The 25,649-nt window shown below is 35.1% G+C and overlaps 1 protein-coding gene across 9 annotated transcripts in view; it reads left to right on the top strand.

Moving 5' to 3' along the window:
- The window catches only part of DIP2 (disco-interacting protein 2), a 167,723-nt gene that overhangs the window by 118,148 nt on the left and 23,926 nt on the right, over positions 1 to 25,649 (top strand). For 4 of the 9 annotated variants that reach the window (XM_089645930.1, XM_089645935.1, XM_089645927.1 and 1 more), the window contains 2 exons: positions 1,416 to 1,493; positions 7,326 to 7,454. In XM_089645930.1, coding sequence (XP_089502056.1) covers positions 1,416 to 1,493; positions 7,326 to 7,454 — 207 coding nt within the window. Of the gene's footprint in view, positions 1 to 1,415; positions 1,494 to 7,325; positions 7,455 to 13,909; positions 14,018 to 25,649 lie in introns of all 9 variants that reach the window. The other 5 variants (XM_089645931.1, XM_089645928.1, XM_089645936.1 and 2 more) reach the window with 2 other exon arrangements.

Here is a 25,649-nt window from a genome sequence, read left to right on the forward strand (position 1 = left end):
GCGAAGACGCTTTTCGACATACTTGTTTATAACAGCGGTTGAACACGAATACGCAATGCCAATGACAGTGATGTAGTGTGGAAATTTTCAATTTTTTTTTTTTAATTGAAAAAAAATGCTACCGGACAGTAAAGTGCCCATAACATTTTTTACTCCAAATGTGCTAAGGAATAGCTGGTTAAAGTTTGTCGGGTTAGTGCCGATACACCCTGTATAGCGCCGTTTTCGTGAAAAATCACCATAATCACCTTATTTCAAAGCAAAAACCTGTTTAATTACGATAACTTGCATGAAATTTCATCTTAGTGTAAATACAAAATATGTTACTCACGTACTCTCTTGTAGTCGCAGTTCGAATGATAAATGACTTGTGTCAAGGTATGAACGCGCGTGATTCATGACCGCGCCGCGAGGTTTCTTGTTCCCACCCGGAGGCACCTTTCAAGGGAGATATTCCCTTCTTGGCCTTTTTGCAGTGGCGCATGTCTTTGGGGAGGTATTGCTCCATAACCGCTTCGTTAGTATGTGTCACTATGGTCATCCGTGATGGTCATTCATGGCCGCTTGCTGTGTAAAGTAGCTTTTTATTTCCATGTGGCCGATCGCGAACCACAATTAATAATTATTGCATCAACGTCAGGACGACTTCTCAGTGTTTTCAAAAGTTTTCTACGATATTGCAAAGAATCGTATCCTTGTTACTTCATGCCCCCGGTCCAAGTCCGAACAGTACTGTACAGTAAGAAGCGGATACTGGCTGCGGTATCCAATCTGTGAAGTTTGAATCAATCACACCTGTTGAGTATGATGTTTACCAGAACGGGGGCCTTATGAACTCGTCGAATAATATTATATTTGTACAAATTGGTATCCTTGTACTATGTAATAATAATGTGTTTTTTGATTTTCACAAATAAAGGGTATCTTGAATGTATGAAATGTTATTTTATCTACAAATTGTGATTATTATAATTTTTCAATGAGTCACATAATTAAATGGTAAAAATAATTGTCGTTACCGAAATAATGACATTCCTAGCGGTACGGCAAATATACCTTTCCAGCGTCACATGTCAAAGTACGATGTATCATAATATACTCATCAAATAATGTTTTCGGAATACATTGCTCTGTCACAATTTTGATCTCAAATATTCTGGTGAGGACTAATAACTCCCCTGTCGGCCCCTCTTGCTACCTAGGTGGTCGGAACCTTATTGTACTGAAATATTTGTTTTAACGACCACTATTTACACGTCTGTGAATAGATTCTGAGATGTGTACCTGCTATCCTTTATTAAAATTAAACATGTCTAACCTGTTTTGTACCTACCATTCCAGTTTTATGATCAATTTATCCAAGTGTTATTATTCGCCTTTGCTTTACTGACAAACATTGTTTGTTATTGTTTCAGGTGACATCACACAGAAGGGCTATGAGAAGAAGAGGTCGCGGCTGCTCAGCCCCTACATCCCCAAGCACCAGCACCAAGGTATAATCCCGACTAAATCCGCTACGCCCACGCAACGCCCTGGCGAACCAATAAAAGCAGAAGCATAATATATATTATTATTCGAGTGGGTGCATGACACGGTGTACATATAAAAGCTTTCGTATTTTTATTGGAATCCTGAGAAGCTTTTAGATAGCCACGTGCAAAGAACAATAGCTCGGGACACTTCCTTGTCATCATTAGCCTTTAAATTAAGACGACTTGTTCGCGAAAATCTTCACTTAATGTTTATTCCCTAGTGGAATTTAGTTCAAGTGAAGATGATATTCGACTAACCTACTTGCGATTTTCTTTTGTTGCTTTTCCACATAATTCGAGTGCTATACTATATGCAGTGTCATTACCTTATGCATAAGATTTCAAGCAACTAATGTTGAATTGTTTATCGATGTGACTGATACAGCTTTGGCTCCGCGGCACTTGTCTTCGATTCGCCACTGAATACATAACAGAACTTTATTACAGGTGTTTCTTTAATATTTGTGATGGAAAATATAGGATATGCCACCAATGAATCGAGTAATAAAATAGTGGTTACGGTGCGCGGATTTATTAAATAATTCCCACGTCCTTTCATTTTCGCAGCCGCTTAGACTGGTCGAGTGCTTTATCCAATCGCTCCACGTCCATGTGTCAATTAGTTTTCATTGGATTCAATTAAAGCATCAATCGAATGGGGTTTTAACATGAGGAGCCTTCCTGCACCCGAAGTGGAACCTGACGGCTTTCCCATCTCATATGTAATTAGCTTCATACAGACACTCCACACAACGCACATGAGCCGTTCCCAATCAGCAAGTAAATTGACAAATACTTGTAAGTCGAAATAACTTTTTTTAGACTTTTGAAGTTTATACCTTTTAATGTAATACATATTTCATTGACTAAGAATATAATACTAATAAATTTAAACGAAAAATGAAACAACAAAACACACAAACATTAAAAGCTAACGGTCTCAACTGTAAATCGAACGCAGGATCTGTCTTACCCGGACAATGGCTCTAACCCTCGTCTATTAGCAACTAATTATTTTAGTTCATTTATGTCAATCTCGTTTCAAATTCAGAATTAACAGTATAATAATTAAATTAATTACTTGATTATTTATCCTATTTTCTTGTTGTGCTTACGCGCGTTGTTTGGAGTGTCTGGACGAAATTGTCCCCCGTTTGGTTTGCACACATTCGCGTGCTGCATCTCGCCCTCTGGCGCTGGCGGGAAGCTCGCTCGACCAAGGAAATCGATAAACCTTCCAGCCTTTACATTCGCCGGCCGTTGAACATTTAATGACCCCGCGCTATTCCCGTCCATGTCATTTTTCTATATCTAGTCATTCTCCACGCAACGGTCTTGCCTTCTTGGATAGGTGTCTTAGGTGTGTTCAGGTGTGTTAATATATTCCGGGTATTGAACCCGCGGGGCACAGTTCGATTGGTCATTGTACCGAGGTATTTCAATATAAATTTCTACTATTGAATGGAGCGTCAAGTTATCCTAAATTCAAATAAAAGCTATTTCAATTGTCAAAAGTGCAAGCTAGGATTGTTGAGAACTTCATTCATCGACTACGGTCTCAAATTTTCGGGCTTGTGTCAGATTTCACATACTTTTAATAGATTCATATTTTTTGGGAAAATTGAATAATTCCGCTTTACGTACATTTACTTCGAAGGTAGAAGCGAAACTTCAATATTAGTGTCGAGCTAGTAGAAAACAAGGGATCGTAATTAACATGTCAAGCTTCAAGCTAACCGCACAGTTTCTTGAGGGAAACCCGTGTCAGTAGCACGCAGAAAATTGCTAGTCGCGAGTTGCAAATTGTCTGAGGGTTAGCTGCATAAGTTGCCTGCGAGTCTAGTGCCAGACGGTCTAGGACCGGCAATATTCCGGCAATCCATAATACGAATATAAGTGATTATCCGAAGAGTGCTGCTGTAAACTGTTTTCACAAAGTGTCCACTTTTACGTTAAAACAGTCGCCTGTCAAAGTGTTTGGAATTCGTAAAAGACATTTTCATAGTTTACTAATTTGACGAATGAATAAATAAGCCCTTAAAGTTTTTATTTCATCCGAACGCACTGACCACTGTTAAGTTATATATGTTTACTTCCTTCCTCCCAAATCTTCTTGATCTGAATTGCATTATCCTTTCGTCTCTACGGTTCGATCGAGTCCGAATACTATACTAGTAAATATAAAACAGGACCTAAATAATAGTAGTATCGGTAGCTACCTACATACTGTCCTGCTGGATTGAAAACTTAATTAATTTAAGATATATAAATTATAGGATATTAAATCATTTGCGGAAGTCACTTCAAGGCCAAGGAAATGTGGTTAACAGCGCTTTTATTTGTAATTAATGTTTATCCTACGGTACACAAAAACAACTTGATTTATGTTATTATTATACCTCTGACGCGATGTTAAAATTACTCCCAAACGTCTAATATAAAATTATGCTTCTGAAAATATTGGTTATAATATTCCTGTCCTGGCCTCCAATGGATGGGGAGTTGTTATCCCTACATATTTTAATGCTTTCTTTCAGGATTTTTTTTTTCTAGATAACTGCTTACATACATAAATACGTGATTCGTTGTAAATATGTATGCATTGTGTTATATTATTAACCTACATAACGACAATTTTCCGAATTTGCTTACCGCACATCTCCGAATTAGCAATGGTAATACATTTCGGATGATACTATTTATCTCTCGCTTCGCCGAAATCAATTGAGAAACAAATTCAAATCGATATCCATTAAAGTCGTTCAGTCGCAACTCATCTCGCTTTAGGAACGAGCTCGCTAAATAGATTATCTTTTATTCGTTATTTTATTAATAATATTAAAATAGCGCCGTTTTGTGAAAAAGCTTCAAGCCTCAAAGGCTTGGATGAAATAGATTGAATATTTATAAACGCGTGGTTGTCCAGCGGACTTGCTTTCGCTCGGATAGCTATTTCATTCGTACACACATATTCTTTGATGGCTATCCTTTGCATAAGCGGTGTTACATTTTTTTCGATGAGTATGAATATATAACATGTCCTGTATGTTTATAATGTAATTGCTCAAGTGTGTGTACATCTTACTTACAAATATATACAATATTATAACAACTGATGGCAAACAATCTGCATCCACCAGTACATCGATCAAAAATACAAAACTGTATGTGCACTGCTTTTGACCAATGAACATAATGCTGCGTTAAGATTTACACATTATTTATATTATATACAGGATTATACGTACCTGGCTAGTCACTTGAGATTAACACTGTTTATTAGAGGATTTTACGTACAGTTTTGTACGCAGAGGACATAATATTGAAAATACGTGTTATTGGAGATGATATTTAATTTTGGTATTTATTTTAATATTTACATTCTATGTTCGTTTTTAGGATGGGAAAATCAAAGTAAAAATCAATTAGCAACGTAATGTACACGTTACGCAGAGTGCTTTTACTTTGCACAGTCCTTTCTATTTTATTTAAACTAATGGCTACCACCCGGCTTCACTCGAGTTTCAACACTTTGTTTTCTTATTGTCTATAAAAAATATAAATTACCTCTTTACTTCGGAAAAGTTTTTCACAAGCTCCTTTGGTCATGATGAAAATACTTTGAGTGCTGAAGAGTTGTCCTAGAAAAATATGTGCTAATTTCATGTGCTAGAGTTCACTATTCAACAATTTTGTGTTCCAGAAATAAATATAGATCAACTTAATACGTGTTTTCAATTTTCTAAGTTTCATAATTACTTTTGAAAACTTATTCAATAATTACAAATTACTTCTTGGTGTCATGTTAATTTAAATAAAAGAAATATCCTGTATACATCACTATTTATAATCATAAATAATCGACCTGTTCCAAAACCAACGGTTTCTTCGTCAAGATAAACGTATAATGAAAATATACAAATTTTAAAATAGACAAACAAGTATAAACAAAAATGTTCAAATGAGCGGTGATTAATTAATTAGTTGTATATTATATTTTCACATGAATACCTATATTGATATTTTTTGTGTTATTTAGATATCTTGGTTACTCCTTGATTCTGTTGTGTTAATTTATAAATGTTTTTGATGTATACATAAATGTGTTGGTTTATAAAAGTTTTTATTTTAGTCGTAAATACAATTTATTTTATGATAATTTACCTATTTTCTAATAAATAAATTTTATTTTATAATAATCATTATTTTTTTATAATAATCATTATTTTTTTATAATAATCATCGCTCATTGTAACATTTTTGTCTATAGGTTCGTATAGATCTACATATTTGTTTGACCCGATAGAGTTCATTCAGATCTTCCTCGGTTTTACGAGTATACATTTCTGTTGACATAGTTTTATTTTTAATCACAGCACTCGATATTTCTGAATATTGGTAAAAGAAATATCTTTTTTTTAACTACCTTTGTCTCATTTATAGATCATAAGGGGGCGATGGTGATGGTTAGTGATTTCGACGACGGATTTATTGTCAGTTCAGAATTCTTCTGTAGTGTTTTATCTTACATTCTAGGAAAATAGCTGTTGTGTTTAGTAATTTTATTTCAGAATCGGTGTTTTACCAAATCACAAATGATTTTTTATTGAACTTTTGTTCCGGAAAATCACGAAATTCGGAAAAACATCACGAAAACTATTGTGAGAAAAATTTTTTTTTTGAGCGGTTATTTTGAATTAGTTAATAACTATTTATGAACTCATTTAAGGGCTAATAATATCATTCTGGTATCTCTCATCTTGTGAAATGCATGATTAAACATTACAACATAATTTTGTACTACCTACCTACCCTCACCTGAAGCTGATGGGGAAGGCTTTTACTAGTTCGCTTGTTTCATGTTCATACACCAACTATCACCTGCTACCACACATCACCATACATTACAATACATTATTATACAGGGTGTCCGGAAACTCGTAGTACAAGCGGGAAACTGGTGAATCTACATCACATTTGGAGTCGATTTTGTAGTATATTTTTTTTTTATTTGAGCTTTCGTTATCGAGTAAATCGAGTTTGAAGTTGATTTTTTTTTTTTTTTTTTAATCAAATTCTTATAAATTATTACTGAAGATCAAAGTACCCAACTAATTAAAACTATTTGAAAGTAAAACAAATGAAGAAACTCGGATTTGAAGCATTATTTTGAAATCACCCTTCATTTAACCCGGTGTAATCATAAAATATTTCTGCTCTGCAGGGTTAAAACATCTGTTATTCAACCCTAAACACCAGAAAAAACTTTAACCCTAAAATAGCCGAAAAAAATTTTTTTTTTTGTTTTTTTTTTTTTTTTGAAAATGCTCAAATCAAAAAACTTTATGTTTTTTTGGGTTCCCCATGTGGTGTAGATTCTCCAGTTTCCCGCTTGTACTACGAGTTTCCGGACACCGTGTATATGTCAACGATGCCATAGGACGATCATAAAAAAGTACATTTTACTAGTATATCTAAAATTCCATTCGAAGGTAATCAACAATTTTACAGCTTTCTCGTTCCCAGAAAATCTCGCGTCAGTTTATAATTCTCCTAAAGGCAATTTGCAGAATTTTGTCGTTGAATACTTTTATCCAATGAACGAATGCAACGCATTTAGGGAGAGCTTTTAATGCTTAATCGTCGGTAAAGACGGCACAGTCTCCAAGAGGCCGTCTGCACATGCCTCGGGACGTTTGAATCTTCATTATAATGATGCCCTCATACGAGTCCCGAGGGAAGCCCTCCAGACTGCACATTGTGACGCTATGTGCTTACTTTTGGTGTCTGTAGCTGGGAGCGGGGCGGGCAGCGGCGCGGGCAGCGAGGCTACGGGCGGCGCGGGTGGGGCAGCGCGCCTGCAAGCGCGCGCGCGCCGGGCCCAGCATCGGGTCACGCACAACGAGAAGAGATACCATTCAGGTACTTGCCACCGGACCACTGGCACTGCAGCGTGCCTAATCCCATTCTCACTAACCCTCACCCGCCTCCTGCCATCCCGCTGTTCCGCCATCCCGCTCGCTCCCTGTTGAAACAGAGCGGGACTGCGCGGCGGGATGGTTCACGGGGTCCCGGCCGTGACGTGGCGAGGATTCGATTAGTGAAATTGCATCTTCACGTCAGCCGCACTAAAACGATATTCACCACCTTCGTGCCCGAAATATTCCGCCCACTGCACACAAACGCACTGCACTGCTTGTGTATGTTGGGTTGGGTGTTGGGAGTAGTATCCTTATCACGCAGCTTAATTATTGTTTCTACATCTATTCTGGTGAGATAATTTAACAGTTCTTGGTTAGAACCATAATCGTAAGTTTAATAAAATGGTATTCAATGGCAATGGTACGTTTTGTTGGCAGTGCGGATTGGATAAACGTACGTTTACTTATTAGTAAATCAAGTCAATCGTGTCCAATTGACTCGATGATACATCTTGAATATCGTTAGGTGCAGCTGAGGAGGCATGCGCGTTAGTGACCACCGTGGGCTACTTTTTAGAAAAAGCTGCAACCGTTTTGTAAAGCATTATGTTTCGTTCGTGGCATGCTAGTAGACCTATAGGCCCCTGATAGATTAATTATTTTAATCGAATTTAATCACTAGACTTGTCATGTGTTTATTATTCTGTCATTGGTTTTATCCCCTTCCAACCCTAGCTGACAGACGTCCAGGTAAGTAATTTACTGTTTCTGCATTAAGTGTTATTGTTTTTTTGCTATCCTTGAAACGCGCTTATCCGTCATTGTCTTGTGTTTATATAATATAGTTTTATTCTCTTTACCACACGTTTTCAGCGCACTGCACTCAATAGCTGTGGAAGATTCGCTATTATTGTTGTCCTATCAGACAAACTGACGACAACTTTCACGCAAACATGTCTCGGTGGTAAAACTCTTTACTTATATTATTTCGTTCGGAAAACTTTGAGTGAAATCACTGCATACCAAAATAGGCAGTAAACAGTTTAACATAGTTACTATAAACTATAAATGAACCCACTCTATTTTTTACGTTCGCATGAAGCAATCAATGGTATCAATTCTAACATATTTTGTACAATCATTGCGCGCGCATGCCGGAGAACGGGTTTAATGGTTCCTATGAGTTTATGGAGAGATACAAAAATTTGATTCGACGATTTATCGCGTTTCAATGGAAGGTGACAGAAGTACCGACTTTAAAACCCACACGTGTCAGTCTGACGGGACATACCTTCTATTTTGTTCGCCGAGAAGTGTTCACTTTACCACGCGTTGCGAGACGCAGATAAAACTCAGCCCTGCTTTTGTTCGGACAATTCTGCTTTGAAATTTTCAATTTACAAATTAAGTTAGCTGTTTGATCTCTTAGGAAAATCGGCAAGGGGGAACTATGTCCGAAATGGGCCCTGCAGTGTAGCAACGATTTCGCTCATCCTATCAACAAATACAGCAACAGATTGTCCATTTTTATCTTTGATTCAACTTTTTCACTATGATAACGAAGTACAATGACATTTTGGATTAGCTAGTGTTGTTTTTTTTAATCCAACGATACGATAATAAAGTACTACATAGACATAAAATAAATTAGAAACCTGTTACTATATAATATTTGAAAAAAAAACATGGTTTGTTTCATAATTCAATGTCACACACAGTTGTTACTTCTTTCCAACGTAATATACACCTTTTGTCACATCGTAATTCACACTGGAAAAATACGACACGTTTGGTATAATCCTGTTTATAAAGTCGATGACTTGTGTAGGTACCCTTTCATATGCAAGACTAGAGTCTAGAGTGCCTTGTACAAATACTAAAAATTGAATAAGCACACACAAATTTGTTCCGAGCATACAATACGAAACGATCGGGGACCCGAATAAAACTGGTTTTGGACACTTTTTATTAGCTCATGCATAATTTGTTCGAATAATTAATTTATTTATAGATGCTGAAAACAAATAAAATCGCCTGCAATAACTTCATAGTTGTTACATAAGATATTCCACGCCCTTTTCTTAGTGAATTTTGATCGATAATCGATTCAGATGTATGCTAATTTATATTACATATCAAAATCAGAATTATCTGCGCGGAATTATTTCGTGTTACGAAAATACGACTCAGGGGCGGATTAGATAAACTTCAAGTTTATTTTTTATTACTTTATATTAATTTACATAGGTGAAGGTTGCTATGATTAGACTACCCAACTTTAGTCCTCGGTACACATAATAAAAGTAAATAATTCATTAACACCATTGGTTATTAATTATTTTTATAAGCAATAATTATTAGCCTGAAACACTCATCCACATTAAAAAATCTCCTGATAAAAGATACAATAATTATTGCTTATAAAAATAATTGTTACTCTTTGTGCTATCCATAAAAAATCTTGTCTTAAACATTAGTTTACCAAAAAATAATAATTGGTTATTAATGTAATAAAAGAATCAGTCACAGTATTTTAAATCGACAAATGTGAAAAAAGGGTTGCCTCAGTTGAACCATTGTCGCCTTGTTTGGACCACTATGTTGCGGATCAAAGCGTTTTTGAGGCAGAGCTCAATCATAGGCATTTAAAAAATATAATTTTAGTGCATATTATGATTCTCAATAAGGATAATAATAAACGTTATCGGTTTAAGGACCAGGTAGTCACAATATACCTACAGCCTCTTTTGGCACAGTAACAAGACACAAAATAAATACTGAAAAAAGAAACACAATAAAAATAAAAATCCGAAACTCATTAAATATCAATAATAAAACTCAATAAACATTATTTTGAAGGCATCGTAAAAACAATTAAAATTTGTTTATTTTAAAATCTATTTTGGTGTAATTACCATTTCCTGACATCTTCCGGGTAACGCAAAAATATTTATTTGGTTCGTGAATTTAAAAAAAAAACGTTAACGGTCTTAATTAGATTATTGTACGCCCGTTCAACGTTGGTGTAATAAAGCCTGCCTTTAACTTATTACCGGCGTTGCGGTAGTAAGTATACTTTTTTACTGTTCCCACGCGTACTATTTACACCGCGTTTATTAGTAAAGTGAAAATATTTAAAAATAAATGCAGGCATTTAATCCTTAAATTAGAACGAAATTTAAAAATTACTGTTAAATTATTTAATGAATTTCAGTTCTTGCTCGTGTGCAAAGATATTTCATAAGCTATATTTTAACGACGGCGCATTCTTCATGTTGCTTGCTTTTTGGCCTAACCTTTGAATTTTAAAAACGGTTAGTTTCTGAAATAATGAGGTGATCCATTCATTGCGCTGGTTCATTGGTCGCAACCTTCCCCTTGTTATGAATACAAATATTATTTTATTTATTTATTAACGGACATCGTCCAAATTACAAAATAATAACACGAATAAAGTAAAATGAAAAATATAGGAGTAGACAAAGGTACATGAAAGCAAAGACACATGGTAGATATTAAAATTATAAATTATTATATTTTACCATAGTTGTGCGATTCAATCTGTAATTGATGTATTTATGTTATCGAGTGAAATACTCAAATTAATATCGTATTACCTTCCTTTAAAAAATAATAATTTGTTAAACTTTTGTATACATATGGATACAGAACCGTTTTAATGTTTTATGTCAATATAAATATATTCAATTAATCCTGAATAATTATAAAATTAAGAAGAAATGCTGTTTTCGGTGTCTTTTACAGGCAGTTCATTTTTATTTTCGTAATGCGAATAATTCATCCACTTTGGCTTTTCGCTCCATAAGTAGGTGTACATAAACGGGATTAAAATATAAATTTTCTAATCTTTATTTGGAATGTCTAATAATTGTTAGTTCTGTAATAGTAGGGGGCACCGAATACACTAATCCGTCCCTGACGCCGCTAGGATGCAGATTGAGCCCATTGTTTTCTATCCATGCATTGTAAATTAGCGGTTCATTAACAAACAGTCATGATAAATCGTCATTTGCCGACTGTATCCCCGGTTTTCGATTATTTATTGGTAACTGCATTGTTTCGTTTTGGTCTCGGCAATAACAAGTATTCAAATATCGCCGTTACCAATTCTCGCTGTCGTGTTCTGTAGATTAGTCTGCCTCTCGGGATACCAACAATACCAATACTGGGAGCTTGTCCAATAAATCAGGACTACTTGTTGCCGCTGGCTTAATCAATAATAGTTGAATGCATTGGTAAACACTAAACAGTACTATTTTCATTCAACATTTCTCTGGTTTTCTTCTTGTAAACGGTGGAAACATGTAAATACTCTGGCGTTGGTTGCACACTCGCGCGCGTGCAGCTCTGCGGTGCGCCGTGAATCAACAATCACACATTACCATAAATAATTTTCATTTACGAGAATCGCATTAGCTTTGACTCGAGATTACATCGACCCGTCGCGTTGTGTATCTTATATTTTAAAATTAACTGATTTCAGTTTATAATGTAGGTAGTTAGTTACTATTATTACTGTATTATCTAAACTGACGGAAATTAGTAACTTTCTGATGGACCGTTATTTTACTATGAAAGACTACTTTTACTACTTCACATCATTTTGCTGCAAATCGCCAACGGGTTTCAGCAATAGAATGTATATATATTTCACCTGTTAGAAACAAGGTTATGCTCACGAAACTAAAGTTCTTTTTATTTAGATAAAAATATTTTTAGACTTTTTTCCTTGAACGTGTGTACCTAAAGTCACTCAAATTAAAAGACTGATTTGTGCATGCTAGGAAATGGCAGTTACAAAAAAACTGCCAATTCCATTCGGCAACGGTCAACACGTTTTTCTCTCCTAAACAAATTTCATTTTGCTGTATCTGTCTTTTAATTTGGGACAGCGACGGAATTACACAGTGACGATATTTTCATGATTGCATCCTGTCCAATCAAAAGTTTATCTGACTATTTGCTTACAAATAATGCCCCGATTCGGCGTTGTTTGAAGTATTCTCTTTGAGTACGCACATTGGTCGTATTTAGTCTATGAGTACCTACGCACTATAAAATAGTATTTAATCCTGGAATTGGCCCTCGCCGTGCTCAAATTCGATAATTACTAGCAATCCCTACTAAACTTACACGATACACAGCGACGGTATTACATAGTGACGATATTTTCATGATTGCATCCTGTCCAATCAAAAGTTTATCTGACTATTTGCTTACAAATAATGCCCCGATTCGGCGTCGTTTGAAGTATTCTCTTCGAGCACGCACTATAAAATAGTATTTAATGCCGGAATTGGCCCTCGCTGTGCTCAAATTCCTACGAAACTTACACGATACACAAATTATATTACAATATTCTAATACATGGTAAATATTTTTCTCGGTAAAATTAATTTATTCAAATCATTTGAATAAGCCTCCGCCTTTTAAATGAATTCTTGTGATTATGAAAATTCTCTGAAACAAAACCTTTCAAATAACAATATGCATTAAATATGACCATCTCTCCGCCTGAAGAGTGTTTCATCATATCCATGTTAAATTATATTATTATTAAAAAAACATTAATTTTCTGCCCACTCTATTCTGCAAAATTCTACCTTAAACAAAAGTTGTGATGGATTTCAACTTTCGTATTCTAGATCTAGATTTCACCGCCTCATCTGTAAATAGTTGTTTCATATCGGCCTGCAAATATTTAGGTGTGTAGGTACTTCTTCGTTTTCATTTGTTACATAAAGCATTCCTGAAGTGGAATCTCGTAGTTATGATATCATCCGCCTCAATAGTTCACTAATAAACTAGTTCCCTTTAATCACGTTATGTTCATGTGAATATTGTGAAAACGGAAGTCGTTATAATAAATCGCTTCCAAGGGGAATCATAAAACAACTTTATTCCTAACAAAAAAGTTCCACTACGAGAATTCAACATCAGGAAGCACATCAAGAAGAACTAAAAGACCTACCTAGAATACTCGGGACGGGTTGTTTCACAGAATTTGAATACATCATAATTCAAAGTTAATATTCAAGTTCTATTATTATCGGAGTGCTGTGAAACAACCGGGCCATGATGAAATAATATCAGAACTTTAACGTTAACATTGAAATTCATTAATTGTTAATTCTGTGAAACATCCCTTTCTTAGTTCAAGTGCTCGTTATATTTGAACTGAACAATCCGTTGAAACCTTATGCATTTCTACTTGACAAAAAAATGTAAATATTTCATAAACGAGAAGTTTGTTGTCCAAAGAGTACCATCTTTCATCATGTGCTCGGCGGAATGAAAGCTTTAATTTTGTATTTTTCGTTGCTTGCCTTCGTGTAGCCACGGGTGCGGTGCCGCGAGGCTCGCCCCGTGGGTCGCGTGTTGGTTGTGTGTTGTGTTGAGCATTGTCTGTTTGTCTTGCACGTGTTGGGGGCGCAGGCTCGCGCTCTGGACGGGGGGGCACTTCCAGTCCCGGCGGAGGCTCGTCGGCCCTGCGCAGCCGCGGCAACCGGAGGCTCACCCGCAACGAGACCCGCTACCATTCAGGTACGATATCACCAGGGAGATGGACTCTTCTGTAGGCTAGTGTACGGGGCTGAGGTCTTACTCTTCTTCTATTATCTCACTCTCTTAGATCTCGCAATGTGTAGGTACTTTGATTTCTGACCATTTCAAGATCGACCATACATCCGATGCCACCTTTTGGTATGACTATTTTGCTCGCTTTCTGTATAATATGTTTCAAGAAGCTCTCTTTTCGCCGCATCTTCTCGACTCTAGTTTCAGTAGCCGACCACTTTCAGCCTACCCATGCATCTGCTTTATGTGCAATACGCCTGTTCTATTCATGGCTCCTTTGAAGTATCACTCTTTTAAGCTCTCCCATTCTTTATTTTTACCATGGTCTTACACATTCTCTCTTTGTTCTTACCACTTGCGAGTACTTTCTTTACACACTTATCTCACTCATCTCACTGTAGCTGTGCTAATGTTTCATTGCCAGATGTTATATTTGATCTTCTTTATCGACTAATTAAATCACTGTATTATTTGTATGTACATTTTATCCTGTGTAGCTACAAGTGGCTGTCTTCACCAACCCTACAGCTTGAAACATTGTAGAACATTATTTTATTATAAAATATGTAAACATAATTTCATGCTCGTTTCTTAATATTTCAACCCTCTTCATATATATTTTATTTGTATGTATTTACTTACATGCATAATACTGTAGTATTAGATTGTTTCTCTATTAAATAACTCTTTTGTGTGGTGATGGTATTCGTTGTGATATTTTTTTATATTAAAAATCATTGTGCCAATGAGCTTGAAATTGTCTACATAATTATTAAGTGTATCTAAACTCTTCTTGTGCATGTTTAAAACGTCATTACATCATTTAATTGCTGGCAACCTGGGTGCTTATTGAGATTAAATTTGATACAAATACATGTAGGTACTTAACCCGCCTCTTTAGACGATGTCTGTTCTGAGAAGGTAGCAATAATCATTATTATTTAAAAAAAAATAGTATGCAGACTTGAAACATAATCATTAAATTTGGTGAATTCTTTCAATCCGGCTGAAGTGTTGTCAAACTAAATGTCAGCCATCGGTGCTTGTGGCGGAGGCTCAGGTACAAGCGGCCAACAGCTGGTCAGTTTAAAGCACGCTACCTATCTTATTTTAGCTATAACTGTTTAGCTATAACTGATGGCCTCGGCAATCGGAATCCTCAGTTCCTCTCAAGGGCGGCTTGCGAGATCTTAGAACATATTATGGTGATATACATATACATTCTAGAGACTAAATAACATATATGTTTCGTAATAAGTTTTATATTAAAGTCTACAGTGTATTTTTGTCTTGTGTCCGCTTTTTATTATTACCAACATCTTGGCACCGACTTGCAATGATTAATTTCTGTTTAATTGCGATATTTGTGTACATATATAAATATTTATAAATGGGGACCTTCCACGCGGTAATTCATATCCTCAGAGGAGCAAATGTATGAATTGTAAGGGAAATAATAATAAGTGTTTTATTATCTTCATTTTTTGTAACAAATAGAGATGGGATCTCCCGTGCTGAGGATTTCATTTACATATTATTAAAATTTTGTAGTGCGATAACATAAAGTAATAATAATGAAAAGGGGTGACTGATATTGGACTGGAAATGAGGAAAGACCACATAATTGGTCGAATTATGCATCTGTCTAAAAGTAAATATGCACAGTAAACGTATTTTCGCGATTTTTCAGGACAAATAGTTGAATATTCTCACTTGTTTCCATGCAAAATGTTTCAATTAGAAAACAACAAAAAATCGGGTATAAAAATACCAAGCTGAATCAAATCTATTATTTGATCGCTCTCGAAAACTTTGACGGGATATTGTCGTGACAATAAAATTATTATGTTCGACTATTATTGGGAAGTTCGTCAGGGCATCTTCTATCTTTATGTAAGTAGGTACACAGTTCTCGCATCCTTTCCTTCCCCCTTATCTTCGTGTGTGAATGCTCTACGCCACTCCGTCAAATGAGTTGTGTTGTATCTACCTCAATTCCACCATTCCAATTTCCGTCCACATGTTGTTTGTGTTATGAAATTTGTTTTCCATCACCATCTAGGGAAATTACTGCCATTAATGGGTAATTTCCTCTGACGCCTGCGATTGTATGTTCATTGTCAACTCTCGGGAATCGCTTAATCGAACATTTTGTAAACAAACATTTTTGCAGCACTGTATATTTATACTTTCTGATAATAGCTGCATTAAGGTTGCATTCCTATGATCTCTATTGGGAAATCACTGTTTTTTTTGCATTACGCAACTGCAACTTGTATAATATGGAGACTAAAGACGACTTGCAACAGTAAAAACAAACTCCCTTCTTAGGTTTTGGTTTTCGTTACAATCATTTGATTTGTAAAGTTGTTATTCCTTTTGATTTCCTTAATTTTGAGGAACTAAATAATATTATTCAATTTACGGTAATGCTGGAATTCTATTATCTGCAACGGTATTACAATGGAAGATGCTCTGAGGAACTAGCGTCATTGATCCCTTCGGCACCGGTGCGTAGTCGGGATACACGCCAAACGCGCGCCCAACATTTGTACACAGTTGACACTTGTCACATGAGAACGGGTCGCTTCTATGATTCGTTCTTAAGTTCAACAGCTCGGCTGTGGAACGAACTGCCGGCCTCTGTGTTTCCTCCCTCCTACAACATGGGACTCTTCAAGACCCATGTTCACTCCTTCCTCTCCACAAAAAGACCCTCCACACAGCATCCCCAAAGATGACATAGGCCCTGAGGGAAATTATTTTCTTCAGGGCCTCCTGTGTGGAGTAAATATAAAAAAAAAAAAAAAAAAAAAACAAAAAATAATTATAAATGTGATTTAATCCGACCATTAACCCTCTCACGAGCTTTGGCCTCTTTTGGGGACAGCTACTAATTTGTGTATTTGAAAGTACCTTAGATGAATGGGAGCAATTTAGTCAATTCATGTTCAAGTTAAAGAACTATAATATGTTTATTGCTCAGTGACCACTAGGTGGATAATCTAAGACATGGCTTACATTATTTTGTTAGTAGTTATTACTAACCTCCTTTGTTTAACAGTATGCAGTTTTCTTAACTTAATGTTTTGTTGAGATGTTTATTTGTTTTATTTTTATTTTTTATTAGTAAATATCTCGTTTGTTCTAATGATAATAAAACTATTTGTTGTAAAAACACCTTTTTAAAAACATGTATTTGCTCCCAAAAATTTTTTTTACTGCTGTAAGTGCTGAGTTCTTGTATGAGACCAATAATTTATTTTGTAAGATTTTTTTTATTATATTATACTATTTGGAGTATATTTTTATTATAGTATACTTATTCCTAAAAAAATCATTTTGTCTTTACTTCTTTCATAATTTTTATTTTCTCTGAGGGTTAAGATTTTTTTTTCGTTCTGGTTAAACCAGTCGACTTATAATAAATAATTAATCATTGAACATCAAAGATCTACTGAATCATTTTACAAAGTTGCGTAGCCGATCGTAAATAACCATGACATGATACCTACAACTCTATTGTAAAGGAACCCATTCACTGTTTTGTTCACCCACCTTATTCATAAGTCAGTTCCCACTGTTAACATTGTGTACTCATTAAGTTAGTCCTTCCGCCATTGTACATAAAATTATTTTGTATTTAATATATAATTAATAGTTATTTTTTGACCGCCTGCATAGATATCCCTGTAAATCTTTAAATAATATTGCAATCTTATATATTTCTTTAGTTATTTTTTAAGTAATGCTTAGCAAACTTATACGAGTTTTTTTTTCTTTTATTTTGTCTAATATATTTTATATTTCTAATCTATGCAGAGTCATCATTTAACTTTCATGTTCATTTAATTCTATTTTGCGCATCTAGGGTATTAGCAATAAATTTTCAAATCAATATGGACACGTTTTTGGTTTTCTTACTGAAATTTTACATCGAATTTAGATTTTGTAATTATTATCTTATGTTTCATAGAATTTGAACAATTCATCAGTTTTCAACGTTCATTTGCGAGTTCTGCGAATGTCCTATTCAAGTTCTGTTATTATATTACTATAGCCCACTTACTTGACAGAACTGAAATAATAACCGAACTTGAAAAGAACTTTCACAGAACTTGAAAATTAACTTGGAAATTTGAAGAATTGTTCAAATTCTCTGATACAACCCGTCCTTAGTGTACGCTTCTCTTTCGCACTTTGGATGTATTATATGAATTGTCTTGGACAACGCACGTTCGATTTATAAATGCATTTATTATACCTCTACAAACCCTCAAGACGAATGACAGATATTATGATTTAATAATAATAATATCTGTCAACAGATGGAATTGGTCCCAATGTCAATTAATATTTCCATCGATTTGTTGATTGTTTAACCACATTTGCATTTCCTTTTGTAAACTATAACTATTATAAGTAACAGTGTTGTAGTCCGTATACATGTATATGCACCTATATACTCAATTAGTGTTTATCTACATTTATATAAAGTAGATTGCTCATAATGGTATGTTTCGAAGGCCTAAACAATTGGCCTCTGACCTCTTTCATCCATGTTAGCCGTATCACTATTTCTTCTCAAGGTAAAATCGGTTTAAAATCTAATTTTATTTATCTAGATTCTACTTAGCTATAAATAACGATTCATTTTTGTTGCGTTTTTCATTAGCCCCTAATAAGGTACCTAGCTATTAAAGTGATGTAACTCCCCACTTCGTAGTTTTAGTTTCTAAATTTAAAAAAGGAAAGTAACCTGTACGCCTTTTCCGGCATGGGTAGGCAGAGACCGCCACACAACTCAGTCTCGGCACACACTCCTTGCTTCACTCAGAATAATATAAATATCGTCTCATACATACTCTACAGTTATTCTGACTCTTGACATGATCCGACGAGTATTTAATTCACTTGATCGTGCCTTATCCTCCACAGGTGTCCCCGACTTCTTTTAGCATTAGTTTCGAGTGAAAATTTTCATTTTTAAATATTACCGCCGTCTTATGGAGAGAAAAAAAGATTTTTAAATTATTTGTCTTAACATAACACAATACATTTCCAATACCTTTCAGAAAAATTCATGGGTAACCATTTAATTTTGACAATACCTAAATATGTAAAAAAATATTCTTTACTTCACCGGTTTCAATCAGTTGCGGCTCGTGACTTTTATATGTACTAGACTGCTAATTAAAAAAAAAAAATTTCGAAAATTTGAATTTTTGTATGAAGATTTTCAAGAACTTCAGTTTAGCCGTGAAAATGAAAATCTTCATAAAAAATCGATTTTAGTTACAACAACATCAATAATGCCATTTTTAAATATTAGCACTCTAGTACACCCAAAAGTCACGAGCCGCCACTGGTTTCAATAAGATGTAGGTATATTTTTTTGTAAAATTATCAAACTTTTTTTAGCTGAATGATAATGAGGTTTTAGTTATGAGGCGACGATAAACACTTCTATTCGTACATATTATTTGTACGAGTTTTCAAAAACCCAACAATTTGATTCGTAACGCAATAAACGTTCGACCTTTTTCAGATACACTTATAATATAAACAAATACAGCCTTGTATCAATCATTTTGGTTTCTCACAATTTAGAGTTAGGTAACGAAAATTCGCGTTCTGTTTACTGGCGTTACTCAGCCCATACGTCTCGCTGTGCGGTGAAAGTGTACAGAAAGATACCCACCCTGGATATGTTTAGATTCTAAGTGGATATTGTGAGTGAGAGCTTTTTATTAAAGTTGCGAATATCTTATTTGGCTTCTTTGAATGAGACAGCGCCGGATACAAAATAATGCGGTCTGGGTTCCACTGCCACGACTACCGCCGAGGAAATATTGTTACCGCCGAAGCTCCGGGGCCCAAGCCCAGTGGATTCTTAACTTTTATTATATTGCTTTGGTTTCGGTAATAAATTATATAAATTAAAATAAGAGCATTTTCCGGCATCTTTACCGTGGTAAATGAATAAACCGTAGAATCTTTGTTCTTAATCACTACTGCTGGGTTTCTACCTTTTTTTGTGAATCCCCTCAAGCATCTCAACTGCTCCCAACCGTCTGGAACCAGTGAGACGAAGGCATCCCCGATCGGGGTATGTTGTGAGGCTAAAGGTAGTGGGGAGGGGAAGGAGATGGATAAGAGGGAGGTGGAGAAGCAGCTAGCTATTAAGATCTGGTCACCAAACACGGTTAAAGCCATTTCAAGCAACGTTTCAATTCTGAATAGTGGTCTTACACCAATGCGATACTGAGAGTATCTTCCACTCTGGAACGCTCATCAAATATAACTACTATATATTATTTTATACTATAACTTCCGGAATTCTAGTAGAGAGCCTTACCCCTCTATCTCGGAGGCCGTCATAATATTTGGGTTATGTTATAGAAGTTTTCTTTGGGTTTCTTTCAACTGGAAATTCTGTTCTCACTGATTTATTTTTTAGATTCTACGAAATAAATCATAGAATAAATCAGGTCGATCCCAGATTAATTGAGATATGCACAGCATTGCCATGCATCTTTTCTTTACTGCGAGTTTACTAACAAAAATCTTCCAATGAATTGAAACTGCTTGTAAACCATGTTGCGTATGCTTAGGAATTTATTAAATTCATGTATCCCTGGTAACCCGTGAACCTGGTAACGATTGATGGATGATCATGAGGTAGATTCTGTGTTGTCTTCAACTGACCGGAATGTAGTTGCAAGATGGCTATGATAACATTCCTCTTAAATAATTAGTAAAGTTAACATATTGCGCTGTATTTATTATATCATAAGTATGAATGTAACATGCCTTATGGGTATGTAGTATATTAATAATGATAATAATGATATTTGAATAATTTGTGTAGGGCACTTTTTTTGCGAATAGGCGACCTGCTGCACGACGGAAAACAACCTAAAAACATAACAGATTGGTTTATCTTTACTGCTTGCTTTTATTGCCACTCATACGTCCACTGGGCTCCGGCCTTTTGGCTCGCGGGCACAACTCGGTGTTCCCTGAGAAGAAAAAAACAGGTTCGTCCGCTTCGGAGGCTGCGACCGGTCCATCCTCCCCCCTCCTACCCTCCCCGTCCCGCACTCCTTCCAGCCCGCCCCCCGCCTCCCGCAGATCGGATAGATTATCTCTTTATCAATAATTGTATCGGAGGACGGTGGGGAACACTGACTTCTTCGTAGTCTGAGGAAGTTTATGCTTCGGTCCTCGAGCGGAAAAATGCAGACTATATTTCTGTAGAAGTATATGCTAATGGTGGGTAACGTGGCAGCTTATTATTATTTTTCATATTTTTTTCTATCGTTAAATTAATATATTTGCAGTCCTCCTAACTAGGAATTCATTTTCCAAAACGGACAGATTGATGTGTTGGTGTTAATTTTTTTATTTGTAATTTTCTCATCTTCATATTGTTTGTTAATTTCCTCATCTCTATTCGAATCCTCGATTGGTTAAAATATTACACTATTCTTGTTTCAATCACACAAATATTTGTTTGGTTTTATATTGGTGACCCCTCATGTTAGCCATTTCTTCAAAGTTACATTATAACACTGCCTATTTATTATGGACAGCTTGCTAACAATGGGCTATGTACGCCTACTAAATAATATTGAAAAATATACTATTTTCAATAAAATTTTCTTCTTTGAGCTAAACACACGGAACATCAATTTATCACAATTGGGGCCGGTCCGGGCCGCTTTTTGTGTAAGACAGCTCGTCCGTGGAACGAGCTACCGGCATCTCTTTTTCCTCATTCATATGATCCGGGCTACAATAATCTCTTATTTCTTCCTACATCCCCTGCCTTAACCCGCCTCACAACGCTGCTCAACCGGTTTCGAAATAGCTCCCCTACCTTTACACTGTAGAGACAGGGGCACTCTTAAATTGAGATCATGATGACCGCTCGTAAGAATACAGCAATGCTGAGAGAGGAATGGTCCCATTGTCTTTTCCTAGTCAATGACAGTGTTATTACCGACAACCTGACTGACAACCAATGTGAACAGGGCATACGATTAAGAACCCCGATTTTATTGTCTGATTTTCATGACATGTTATCAAAGTCGTGTAGGTCAAATTGTAAAATTTATTTGCAATTTTGGCATCCCCAGATACATAAATTCCGATTTGGAAAATACCTAGGTACATTTTTGCATGGTCTTAAAAATGAAGGTACAAAGTATGACGAGCGCCTTTTAAATGTGTATGGAAGATAATCACAGTTATAGGAAACTTGTGTAGGTTTTAAAATCTATAAAATATAAGAATGTAATTGCGTAAATCGGCCAAAACCCCGTTAATGGCAGGATAGGCAGGTGGTGCTCATCTCGTTTAGGCGGACACAATACGAAACGTGCTTAAATTTAGCGTGAAGCCGGAAAAGCTAATAACCTTTACTTATTGGTAATAGAGATTTGAACAGATTAGTTTACGTTGACGCTTTAAGTACCTGCACGATTAATTTACATGCCCAATTTACAATAAATTGTTTACTTCTTAAAATTTGCTTTTTAGTTCTTAGGAATATCAGTGTTTCGCCGCATTATGTAGGCGTTTCGCCTGCATATTTACAACTATAATTGTAATATTTAATCATTGAAGACAATATTAGCGATTCTTGAATCATTGTTTTAGAATCGCAATACGCTTGTATGATTCAATCATAAAAAAATCGGATTTAATTAAATTTATATATTTTATTATTAAAACTTTTGTACATAACATAAAAAATGAAGTTTACAATGGGTTATTTTGTATCTTATGATTTATACTGCTCTTCCATTAGAAGCATTTTCTTATAAATGGAAGAAAAGTGTACATTTTAACAATATATTGTGGTACGTATATATGTACCTAATTCAAAGTTTCTGTAAAATTTATTGTATTAGTTTAGTTTATTTTCAGCTCTTTGTCGTCTAGGAGTCATTTTGGTTCTCCGCGTTATTTGTCATTCATGTTTAGATAATGTCTGTTTCGGTCACCTCTATTTACGGTGAATAAAACGAGATGTAGTAGCGTCTCAATGAGACATTTTGCATTTAGCCCCGAGTGTTTCAATTTTCAAACAAAACTATTTCGCCTGCAGCAGTTTGGGTCCGACTCAAAGCAATCTCGTTGCTTTCACGTCATATCCATTTCTTGGTGAAAACCACAGATATGTACAAGACACTCCACCTCTAAAGTTACCCAACATGAGTCAAGCCTACACATTAGGTATACTTATTACCTACTTGGAATACCTATTAGATCGTGGTTACCCCGCCCTCTCTCGAACCAACTCCCTTCAATTTTAAGAATAGACAAATAAGTTGCATAACTAATTATTATTGAGAAGCCGTAGAATTGATAAAAGTTTCCATGTCAATAATATTACAGTTTTTATTTTTAAGCATTCAACTCTAACCTGGAACGTGGCTTATCACAATTTGATTACAAGCATAAAATAATATTACAGGTTTAGTTTGAAAAGTTTACTGTTGCCACTCGTATTTACCTACAAATAAGAAACTCGAAAAGAAAAAAATAAAAATTGAAATTCATTATAAAACAGTAATTATTATTATATTCATTGCGCGTTTGAATTTAATGTTTCAAACAGTGAGAAATCAAACAGACACAGGTCCAGTTGTTTCACAGAATTTGAACAATTCATCAAATTTCGAAGATAACATTCAAATTTTGTTATTATTCCACTAAGGACCAATTGTTTCATAGAACTTGAATAGACTTTCACATTCCACTATGAGTTGTTTTACAGAACTTTAATATTAACTTGAAATTTGATGAATTGTTCAAGTTATGTGAAAAAATTATCCATAAGTCTGTTTGAACAATGAACAATGTAGAACTATTACAGTCATAGGTAGGTACCTACCCACATATTTGATTGGAATCTTGTATATTATACTCGTAAGTAGTCACCTGCTTCGATACTTCGTTTCTTCAAAACCGCCTCACTTCCCTCGACCCTTGGAGGAAATATACTATCCTTCGTTAGATTCTCGTTACAACAGAGAAACCCATCTTATAATGACTAGTTGTTGGTAAAATTCTTCAACGAGTAGTTTCGTTTTTATTTCTCGAGTGGTATCGCCCGCGCCTGTGCCCGTGGTATCTCTATGGCCCGTGGTTGTATTTCGAAAGGAACTTTATATTGTTCCGAACCGGAAAGCTGCCGGTGTGGTTCTCTGACGAAATCATTTAATGACGTCACAACTTGAATGGATTTGTTATTATTTACAACATTACCGCAACAAGACCGTTGAATCGTTCTGACCTTCTCCCAAGTGTGCGGAATTTTAAATATAAATATTATGATTCCTCGGTTTCCTCTTTCTCAGTTAATATTTATAAATGTACGTATTATCTTCTCAGTGAGATTATTTCTCTTACATTTGAAAGGATTTAGTAATATTGAAAATTGTATTGCAAGAAGACCATTGAATCGTTCTGACATGTCCGGAATTTTATATAGAAATATGAGTTCTTGTCTTTTCAATCTTCCCTTTTCTGCCTTATAGGGTATTATACAATCCTCTTGATTAATATCTTATCCATAAGATGACGTGTATTAATATATACACTCGCAATATGTAGAAATCTCGGCTAAAATATCCGATATATAACCACTATTCATAGGTTGGAGTGGCGAATAGTATACTCGGACATTATAAATGAACAATACATAAATTGAAAATATACGTTATCCTATGGATAAGCATGACGGGGATGGGAAATACTCCCTTAATATTTTTTTCAGTGAAAATATTCCGGCAAAACTTTCGTCGAACCTTTCTTTATCAGAATCTAATATCTTTCCTTTGGGTTATATGTACCTTCAGTGGTATGTAATACTATCATCCAACTATCTTTGTTGTCATTTGTGTACAGTATGCAGAAATGGCATAACATAGATTTATCACGTGGAATTGGCTCACGTGGATTGGCTTTATCAACACAAAGTTTTATTACAAGTCACAAAAATACAAAAAGGCTGTTGGATTCATGACAAGCTCATGCGCTCAGTTAACAGCTTATCGCAAAAACAAACATAAAACTCAATTAACTCATAAAAAAATTTAAACTTACCAATGAATCAGGGTACCTATAAATTTTAAAAATAATCATTTATTCGTTCTTCTAACACAGCAAACTTATTTTGTGGCACCATTTTAATTGAAATTAATAAAATACTTCGTTTTTACCACTTTTGAGATATTCCAATTGACTTTTTCAGTTCTTTGACTTACTAACTTATAAGTTACATGATAATACTAAAAAAAATTAATAGAAATCAGAAATTTTAGGAAATATTGCTTTATAAAAATTATAAGGCGACTTGTCATTTTTAAGATAAAATGTTATCGATTTACGAAAACTGGAAAAAAAATTTGTTAGTTAAAGTAGGTTATTATTTTATTTATGACGATTTACCACGTTTTAGATAGTTTAGTGGTAAAAACGAAGTATTTTATTAATTTCAATCATTTATTCATTTTTTCCACTTGCTGATTTTAATAATAAGCGTACACTTTTTCCAATTTAACTTCGAACGTATAATACATGTTTG

Source organism: Hesperophylax consimilis, chromosome 23, assembly GCF_061612785.1.
Source record: "Hesperophylax consimilis isolate HC1 chromosome 23, BYU_Hcon_1.0, whole genome shotgun sequence".
Lineage (NCBI taxonomy): Eukaryota > Metazoa > Arthropoda > Insecta > Trichoptera > Limnephilidae > Hesperophylax > Hesperophylax consimilis.